At 41.4% G+C, this 10,537-nt stretch overlaps 1 protein-coding gene across 1 annotated transcript in view; it reads right to left on the bottom strand.

Annotated features, from left to right (window-relative positions):
* SGK1 (serum/glucocorticoid regulated kinase 1) overlaps window positions 1-10,128 on the bottom strand; it is a 70,724-nt gene extending 60,596 nt beyond the window's left edge. Inside the window, exon 1 of the mRNA XM_064708102.1 lies at window positions 9,577-10,128. Within this exon, the coding sequence (XP_064564172.1) occupies window positions 9,577-9,645 (69 nt within the window). The 5' untranslated portion in view covers window positions 9,646-10,128. The remainder of the gene's footprint in view (window positions 1-9,576) is intronic.
* Between the last annotated feature and the right edge of the window lie 409 nt (window positions 10,129-10,537).

The raw sequence follows: 10,537 nt of genomic DNA on the forward strand, positions 1-10,537 counted from the left end.
TTTAGGCCATTAAAGCTTAACAGTCTTTCATTAGAATAATGCAGGGATCTTTTCAGAAAACAAAAGATACTGAAAGAACTGTATATTTTTTTTTCATGAATCTTAATTAATTAGCTTGGAAAGAATTTCAAGCTATTTTATGGACCTATTCTTTGGCAAATTTTTGCAATACATCTAAAATTGTATTGTTGACCTGCAGTTCAAGCATTTTTCTTAATAACCTTTTTCACTTATTTGTACTACACACTTGCAAATTTTTAACAGCCCCAGTTAAAAACATGCATGTGAACAGACTGAAGCAAGACAAATATCTAATAAAAACAGAGCACAAAATAAAATAAAAGATGTCTTTCCCATTAGAAGTACAAAAGCCCCCAGCTCCTCACCAATCAGTCATATAAAAATAATTTTGATGGCAACAGTAGTCAGTGATTTTGACTATCTTATTTGTGTCCATGAAGTCTCAATTGAGATTTGAACCCGAACTGTTTAGGTGCTGTCAGTGTCTTTTTCTCTGCCCTGAAGGGCTTGCAATCTAGACAGCTGGCCAAATGATGCTTCTTGATCTAGTTGAGGTGGATTCCCAGGGTCAAATGTTACACAGGAGTCTGAGTTGCAATGAGTTTGTTTTCCTGTGTACTCTTTTAGCACCCAGTACTGGTGCGAGGTATCTCCTTAAAAATACCTCCTGGAAAGGTCCCAGCCCACAGGGATGCTGAAAGAGTGCTGATCTGGGTAGGTGCAAATTGAGCCTCTCCAGAACAGGAGCTCCAGAGTCGTGTTCCATCTCTGTATCACACCAATAGTCAGCTGGAAGTGGGGCAGTGGATGCAGGGTTCCCCTTCCTCCTTTTGAATATTGAGTGTTTTCAGAAATGTCCTAATGTGCACTGCCTGACTGACAGGGATTTTTACCTTGTGTAGTCCTCTGGATCTTTTCAGAAGACAACTGAACGCCCATAGCATGGTTTGCACAGTGTACAAATATGTGTGTGGCCCTGAAGAGCACAAGCAGACAGGTAATTGACATCTGAAAGAGCAGCTCCTTGACTACTGAGCTGCAGCATCTGCCTGTACACGTATCTCCTCCTTCACTGGAGCTGGGACATTAAATGGCTTGCTGCTGTTGGTGGTGGACACCAAACCAGCATCAGTGCACACCAACAGCAAAAAGAGGCTGTCCCCATGCCTCGCACAGCTCACCATCCATGCTACTGATGTTATGCAGAAGCTTGGTTATTGGGGTTTACTTGTGGGAGGCACAAAAGCAGTGAAATAAGTGCTGGATTATGGAGCACAGCAGGCTCCAGTCTCAGGCTGTCCCCTCTCCAGCCATTTCCTGATGGGCCACAGTATGAGAACAGGCTTGGTCATGCTGCAAGACAGTTAAAAGACAAACGTGCCCCTTGGCACTCTTGACTTTGCAGGGCAGGCAGAATCTCAATTTGTGACGCTTTTTCCTTTTGCAATCTTTTAACGAGCTGAGTAGACTGGAAATAATAGCTTGTCAACTTAACACAGTATCTAGCATCTTCTGATGCCACTGCCATGTCAGCAAGACTGTATTAAACACTTCTGACCACTTGAAAAAAATTATTTTGGTGCTGCTGCTGTTAAGCTGCTTAAAATGCTTGCACAAATTTCAGCCACACAAACCCAAGCAGATGTTTGCTGCTGCTCTTTCAAGGAAAGGAAATTTTTATTTTAGTGGTGAAAACTAAGAGTAAGGTTCAAGAAAGAAAGAATAACTGTTGTCTTGTGTATGAGTTTGTCTAACTGACTGAGTTACCCATTTTCTGTTTGTGCACCTATCTGTGAAATGGGTATGATTATTCTACCTTGTAAGGACATTTTGTGTCTTGGTTAATTGCTTGTGAGCTGATCTGGAAATCTCTCAGTACAGTCTTCAATAAACATTAAGATTTATTGCTTTTGGAGCTATTGTTTTCTTACTCCCTATATTTAATAGTCTTGCTATAAAAGCAACTGTTGTAAATAACAACCACAAGCAATTATTTTGTGATAACATGCTATTTAGAAAAAAACCCAAAACATTCTGTGTTATTGATTTGATTTTGCAACACAGTTTTGCTGTTTTAGGTTTTGCTCTGGCTTAGGCTTTCCACTGCCTTAGCATCTCCATTTACATGTTTTTCTGCAGAGATGGTTCCTGTCCTCCTGTTTTCTTCTTTACATCAGCCAATTTGTTGGAAAGATATAAGCTTTCCCTTGCTTTCGATTCTCTGATTACTTTCTCTGTGGACACAACCCTTGACCTCCCCTGAGCTTGTAACCCTCATCAAAGCCATGTCTTTAATTAGCAGATAGAATAACATATACACAGAGTTGCTCCAAACTCATAGTCCTTCCCAGTCCCTGCAGCTCATATTTATCAATCTCCCCATTTGGCAGAGGAATTACATTGATTTTTCATCAGACACAGCTGCCTCCTTTCTTAGTATCTCAGTTTGCATCACCAGTTACCACACAGCTAAGGGTGTCCAAAACCCTCTGTGCTGTTCTTCTTGCTGACATTTTCTTGCATCACAATGTTTTTCAGACAATTTGGATGTTTAGACTAAGGGTAAATGATACTGAGGCTGCTGAGCTGAGTTATGAGAGCAGTGACAACATTGTGTCTGGGGTAGAATTGGTCTAAGAATTTGACTCCACACTCTGTGGCATTTAAAACACTGTCAATATGCGCTTGGCAGAAGACTGGGATATCTCACAGCTGGCCCTTCCCCAAAAAGAAGCCATGCTCAGCTCTGAAGGCATGTAATGAAGGCAGACCAAAGCACTCTTCAGGCTCAAGCAATATCTAATCTGATCTTGAAAGGAATGAGCCAGAGCAGGCTCTCAAAGGAACCTCCCCTCATCGCTATTTGATTTTAGTGATGGTGGATAATGAGGACCTGAAAGTGGTAAAAGAGCTGAGAGCATGTTTGGAAAAATCCAGTCAGAATCTGAAATTTAAAAAAAAATTGAGAAGTCCATTTCTCAGAAAGAATGGGGTAAGATAAAGAGTAAATCTTTAAGTGAATTCTGTGCTCCGAGTTTTCCAGGAGGACAATGATGTACAGCATGGAAGAAAAAAACTTATGGGACTATGTGAACAGAAACAAAACTATCACATCTGAAGGGAGAGCAAATTTTAAAAAGTTCAGTAGAAAATGAGATAACATGCAACATGAATTTACCAGTATGCCAAACTTGCCTGATGTCTTCCTTTGATGAGGCAAATGTGGATAATCTAATCCATATGGTCTTTGGCAACACAGTAACACAAGTGATAACCCAGGGCAAATAAATTAAAATGGAGAATAAGAATAGTCTTACAAACATAATCATGGGATAAAGGAGCAAACAAAAAGTGTATTGTCAAGAGGAACATTACTACTGGAGATGGGTTTGATATAGAACCTAAGCTTGTGCTCAGAAAATTTGGCAGTGACACATAGATCTGCATAGCAAAACGGGACTAGAGCAGGGGAAAAGAGTGGGAGGGAGGTTGAGACCCCATGAGAAAGAGCTTTGAAAGAGGACTGTATGGATGCTTTGGTAAGCCCAAAGAGATCTCCTGGCCAACAGATATGACAGCTGTCTCTGTCTGCTAGAGTTACTGGGCAAGGGAAAGTCTACCCTAAAGGAAGTGTCTAAAGGGTTTGTCTTTAGCCTAGATAAATACAGCTGGAAGAAGAAATGACTGCTCTCTATAAATACACCACTGGTTGTATAGATGAGGGAAGGGCACGATCTATATAAGTTATTGCTTTGTGTTAGTAAAAGAGCAAATGGGAATAAATTGGTCATGTGTAAAACCAGGCTGAAAATGAAAGGAGGATTTCTTAATTTTCAAGCAGAGGGATTTTTCCAAAACTGGAAGAGGACAGGGCAACTTCAAGCATTAGCTTGACAAATTTGTGATAGGAATTATGAGATGTGTTTAGGAAAGAAGATCAAGCTTAAGTTTAAGGAGTATGGATGTGCTTTCTAGTATATTTTTTATGAAAGAGAATGGAAGAGGTTAGAGGAAGGAGAAATGAATAAGAAATAACTTTTTCCTCTCTCTTGAGCTTTTTCTTTCGTTCCTTTTCTCTCATTCTGCTGTCCTTCCTCTATTCTTCCCTATTTCTTTTTCCTTTTATTCATTTTATTCCAAGCTATTATACTTTAGTTTTAACAGCACTTTCATATTTTAGTTTTGAACAAGGGACTCACAGATATTTTCTTGTCTAAATGTTGTCAGTTTTGTCTCATAAATATTTTCATGTATGCTAGCTGAAAACCAAAATATTAGCAGTGATCCCAACCCAAAGCTCGTCTTGGTTTATGGGAAGACAGAACAAATTTTTTTTAATGGAAAACTAGTACTGGGGCCTTACACTGTTTCTCACCCATTCTCATACTTATCCCATACTTATCCTTAGTAAGTGTTCACTTAATAGGCTTTATCAGGAAGGAGTCGATAGGCAGAAGATGAGAAAACTTCTGGTCAGCTCAATGACCTTTTGCAGCAGGTTTGAAGCTTGATAGAGATACAAGGCCACCTTCATCTCAGATACCTAAAAGCCCCATGGTAGTTGTGGTCTGCAATGCTCAGGTTATAGACTGATGAAGGCATTTGGGCTGTGGTGGGCAAGGCTGGCAGCTTACAGCTCTGACTGGTGCTGAAAAAAGCCATGGATGCTCAGCACCTCCTCACACAGAACAAGTGAGATGGCGAAAAAATTCTCTGCTGCAAGTCTTTGCCTTACTTGCAGTCACCCAGGATCCTTGTCTCTGGAAATCAGCTTTAAAATTTATGTATTTTTGTGACATTGGCCCAAGCAGCTAAGAAAAGCAGCAGTATAATCAGTCATGCCCTATAGAGCTGAGATTTTTCCATGGTATAGACATTTTGTCTCTCATTTTCTTCTAGGTAAGCTTCCAATTAGCCTAAATAAAATGTATCTCCAGCCCTTAAATGAATTTCTAGATTTGTAAGAGTGGCAGAGCAGAGAGCAACCCCCCCCAGCACAATCTACCAGAGGGACCATAATCTGTAGGAACTCAGCTGGAAGTACTGCATTCAAGGGCTTTCTGTACCACTAAATTACTGTAGCCCTAAAAATGGAACTCAGGTAATTCTGCTCTCCCCTCAGCCATGTGTTGCCTTGGGCTCCAGTGCAGCCCGGGCTGTCATCTTGGTGCACAATGATGTTTACAGGTTAGTCTTTTCAGCTCGTGTATGGGGAAAGCTGCTGGTATGTAGTGCCATAAAATATCAACATAGAGAGGAGAAGGACATGGCTTCCACAAACTGCTTGTTTGGAAAAGCTGCATAGAAACAAAGGTTGCTATTTTCTCTTCATTCTTGCGCGTTCGCTTTGGCTTGACCTAAATTGCTAATTAATGTAAATTTTCTCAGTGAAAAAGGATTATGGATATTCTTTCCCTTATCAGGTTTCAGACTAGCAAATCCTTAATCCCTGCAATAAACTTCTTCTCTAAGACATGCCCTGTTTCTTTTTTTTTTTTCCCCTTTTATGGAAGACAGCTATTTCTTTTCCCATTTATCAGTCATTTATCTTCTTCACATTCTGAATAAATTTGTATTTGGTCTTGGTCCATACCTAAGAGGATAACGAATTTCCATATTCACTGAGGTTACCATATCATAAATGCAGTATTTAAGTGGCAGGGACGGTTCCTCATCACCCACTCTGTTTTAACCATGTTGGTTTGTGTTGTGATATATGACATGGCATGTTGTTTTGATATGAAGGAGGTCGCATATTGTAAAATACTATCCAAAATCTTCATAAGGTAGGCCAATGCAACAGAAGAGGCAGTGCAAATACCACAAACACCCACTTGCCAAAAAACATTGGGCAGGGATGGCAGTAGGTGAAAATGAAAGGCCCTTCTGCCCTGGGATGTCCCATTGGCTGACAAGGAATAACACATTTGTAGGTTTACCTCATTCAATGATCTTTTGAATTGGGAGCATCCTGCTGTGTGGGCAATCCTGCACAGCTCTGAAGGATGAGACCTGCAAGCCCCTCACAACAGAAGGATGTGACTTCTGCCAATTAACAAACCATTTTTATTTAACTTTGGGGAAGTTAAGCTGCTGCTGGTATACAAAAAAAAGATATTTCCCAGCCATTTATAGCCAAAGCTGTTTAAGGGTTATTTATATCCATATCCAGTATGCAATGTCAGTGGACAAGGAAAACAATGGTTGTAAAAATGAAGGTAATTGTGTGCCATCGGATGACAATGTCTTTTAATATCCCAACCTTGTCAGAAGGCAATCCTTTTATGCCATGGCCAAATATTATTTGAACAATGGTGTTTACAATTTATCTTCATTGGATTAACTTCAGATTTCCTCTTTGTACCTGTATATGGCCCATCTTCTTTTCTCCCCTTCTCTTTCTAGATTTGCGTCATCTTTAATTAAAACCCAATATTTAACCATTAAAACTTCTGATTCTAGGCACAATTACTTGTTACACCTCTTGCAATGAATAAAAGACAGGCCTTGTAAATCCATTGGTTTTCTCCAATCTGCACCCATTTAAGTGGTTGAAGCCCCTATTTTGTTGTTCCAACCCCACCAGAAGTGAGTGCTACAGGCTATTCTGCAAAACAAGTAGTTTCTATTTCCCTTTTAATTTTAATTAAGTGTGCTGCCCTTTAATTTCAGCCTTTCCTTCCTGTTCTCTGACCTCTGGACATGATTAGTCCATACCCTGAATCATCTGACACAGCAGGCAGCATCCCAGAGGGGCAGGACTTTGTCATCAGAGAATAAGCCAGGCTTAAAAAAAATCTGTTCCTCAAATTCAAGTCAACGTTAGAATGCACTTTCAGCCTAGTCTAAATCCACACAGCTCTGCCAGTCCTTTCTACACTCTTGGACACAGCAACAAACAGTATTGCAATTTAATGACAGCATAAGGCTCAATGGGAAATGACACCAATGAAGATACATCTGGCGCTTTCTTCCAAAACAAATCTAACTGAGTTGAAAAAACAGCAGCACTTTCCAAAATTTAGTGTGTTTTACTCTACATTGATTTGGATTTTTTAGAATTAGACTTGGAAAGCACCTCTACTAGGAATGTGTGCTTTTGAGGATACAGACACAGTGATTTCAAACTGGAGAGACCAGAGCCCCATCCCTTGTTTCATCACAGACCCTGTGATCTGGTGGTCTGGGAGAAGCCTGCGCAGTACCCAGATAAAAATTCTCCTTCTCTGGGCTTCAGGCATGTGTCAGTAAGGAGGGACAGCAGCACCTCACCCAGCAGCCAGGACTGCTGGGCTCCGCAGTGCAAGGGCTGCCTCCCGCTCCCGATGGATGGATGGAGGATGCATCCACTGGGGTGCTGATTATGGAGCACTGGTGCTATGGGGATGCAAACCATCAAACAGCTCCACCACACAGCACACTCAGACCAAGAAACCTTGCAAGTGTGCTTCTGTACATGCAGGATTCTGGTGTTGTTCAGCCAGAGTGTCCAGATCACTGTCAGGGGACCAAATCAACTCTTGAACCATCTCTCCCTGTTCTCCCAGCAGTTAACATGTGACATGTCACCAGTCCAGCAAATGCAAGAAATATTTCTGGGAGCCAGCAACACGTCATGAGCATGTAGCTTTTTTTTGTTTGTGTATGTTTCAAACACTGGCTTTGGACAATGGAGATTTTCTGTGAGGAAGGTAAGAGGGGTAAGGGAAACATCAATGAACACATATATCTCTTATCAGAAAAGCATAGGGAGAGAAATCCCTTCTTTGTGTATCTAAATTGGTTTTACTGATTTTGTCTATCTTCATCACAGCAGCAAAAAGGCAACATCTGTTAATATGAAAACCCTCAGAAACCAAAGGCAGCTATTTGTCCTGTTCCACTGTCCAGGACTGTTTCAGCATGCCAGTTTCTTCAATGACAACTTCAATTAACAATCTCTTTCGACAGAAAATTCACTGATTATCAGTGTAGGTCTGGAAAAAAACCCACAAATCACAATTTTCCCTTCTTCTAGAACAAAATTAGGTAGAGGTTTCCAGTGATAACTTCTCAGTGGCTCCAAACAGATAGAAGACAGTTACCAATATAGGAACCTTACACAGGAATTGTAAGCCAGTTATTTTCCTCTTTAATAATACAATTATAGTAAAACCTTCAAGCAGATATAAAAAAAACCAAACAGATAACCTTGCTGGTAAGCTGAGTATCAGACATACATGTGCCAATAGTAATGTATTTAAATGAGAAGCATGTTGGGATGAGAACCATTTTTATGGGCTGAATTTATGTGCTGTTTGAGTTGTCATTCTGAGGCTTCTACAAACCACCCTGGAAACAACATTTGTTGTCTAACACTGCACCTTTTTCCTCTGAGTGACCCAGCTAGTATTTTCTACATTTGCCCTTAAATGTGGCAGCTTGGTGCCTGAAAGGGCTTGACCTCAGCTTACAAATTAGTTACTGGTGTAGGCTTCATTGTTTTTTTGCCTGAAGGGTTAAAAGGACTGACCATATTCTTGGCATAATGGAGAGAGAGAGAATGAATGGGGATGAATGAATGAATGAATGAACTAATGAGTGAATGGAGCAGCTTATCTGCTCCTACTCCAGTCTGTTTAAAGAGAGGGTTGTCCTTTTAATCACTCAGGAAATCCTTTCCACAGTGTAGTCCCTGCTAACAATCTCTTTCTGATGCTTTGCTTCTGCTGTCTGGGTCTACCCAGACTTATCCAGAATACCTGTCCTGCTGCCACATGGAAATGACTTTGTTTCTCAAGTTAAATAAAGAGTGTGCAGAATTATCACTAGAAAAGAGTCAAAGAAACAGAAAAGACTTAGCTAAAGTGATGAGATAGAGTTACACCTGCATTTCTTTGAGGAAATCATCAAATAAATGGCATAGCAAATATTTTCTAAATCCTGACATATCTAAGTTAAAAATTATAGAAGAAAATCAAATTCAGGTGTAGCTCAGCCTTACTCTTTTCTCCTGCATGAGTTATGATTACAGGCAAATTACAAGCTGTGAAGTATTTTCCTGAGCTCACAGATGCTTCTTTGTTCTCTATTTCTCCCTACTTTGTGAGATGATGAATGGATGAGGGTAATGCTACACTTCAGGAAAGTAAATGGAAGGTGTGGAGGGAGTCATAACCCTAGGTGGATGTAGAGGAGCGAGTCAGAGGCAAGCTGCAACACCCCTGCACTCTGCTTTGGAGTGCATCATCCCAGCCTGAATAGCTGCCTGTATTGCGTCAAGCCCTGGGGTCAGCGGTGACAGAGACACACATTCCACGGCAAAGAGTGCTGATGTAATGCCTTTGGAGCCCCCAGACTCGTCCCCCAGCCCTGCTCCTCTTCACCTGCACTGCTACTGCCCTTGCTCTTCAGTAGAACTGCCCATGGGCTCCGTAAAGTAGACCAATGTAAAGCACTTTCCTTTTTCAATGACTTTCTCTCTGCTCTGACTAAGTAAGAAATGCAGCAATAATAAAAGAAATAGAAAAAAAAAAACAAAAAAAAAAACAGGAAAGGATTAAAGGAAAATCTTACCCTCTTTTTAAAAAACTGAAAGGCTGAGCACTTCTTGACCGGAAATCCATTCATGTCTTTGTTGACCATTTTCCACAGTGAAGGGTACACAGTGATAGATCCAGTGTGCCAGTGTGGCACTTGCTCAGTGCATCTGTTTTCCTCTGTATTCTTCCAGCTGATGAAGGCAGAGCAGGGCAGCAGGCTCACCGGCACGGCTCAGGCAGCTGTCCTTTACACACTCATCCTCCTGCACCAGCTACTGCAGCAGCAGCACAGCACTGGCAGCAGCAGCCTTTCCCAGCTTTCGATGCAGCTCTCTATTAGCTTCTTAGAACCATCCCCTAAATACATACACTCCTGTAAAATCCCGTGACAGCTCTCAGATCAGAGGCAGCAGAGCTCAGGCAAAGTGGGGCTCACACAAAGTGGGTCCGTCCATCCTGTGAGAGTCACTGGTGCCACATGCTGCACGAGCACAGAGGACACCGTGCTCAGTTTGCTATTCTCCTTCTTCAGGTGGTGCGACTCACTGCTGCTTGAGATGAGAGCTGGTTTTGATTGTGCAAATTTCAGTGGGAGCTGCAGTTCAGCAACAGCAGAGAGAGAGGGAGGGAGGGAGGGAGGGAGGGGAAGGGGGGGAAGGAGAGAGAGAGAGAGAGGGAGGGAGAGATGCACAGGCAGAGCAGCCGAACACAAATAACCATACAAAGGATAGTAGGAAGGCTCAGGGAAAGAAGTGCTGAAAGGCAATATCTTTCCCCTGGGAGAGTGACAGGGGTGGCTGTCATTTTATATGTGAACAGTCTTTGAGTAAGATGAAAAGAAACACAGGTCAATTTAAAAAAAATTCTTTTTCCTGTGTTGTTCTGATTTAAACAGTGGTAGTTTGGAAAAATGCCCATCCGGTGATCAATGCCATACTGGGTTATGTGACAGGACATGCTGTAGAGACTTCAATGAGCTTAAAGGAAACCCACAG

The sequence above is a fragment of the Zonotrichia leucophrys genome, chromosome 3, assembly GCF_028769735.1.
Source record: "Zonotrichia leucophrys gambelii isolate GWCS_2022_RI chromosome 3, RI_Zleu_2.0, whole genome shotgun sequence".
NCBI classification, from domain to species: Eukaryota; Metazoa; Chordata; class Aves; order Passeriformes; family Passerellidae; genus Zonotrichia; species Zonotrichia leucophrys.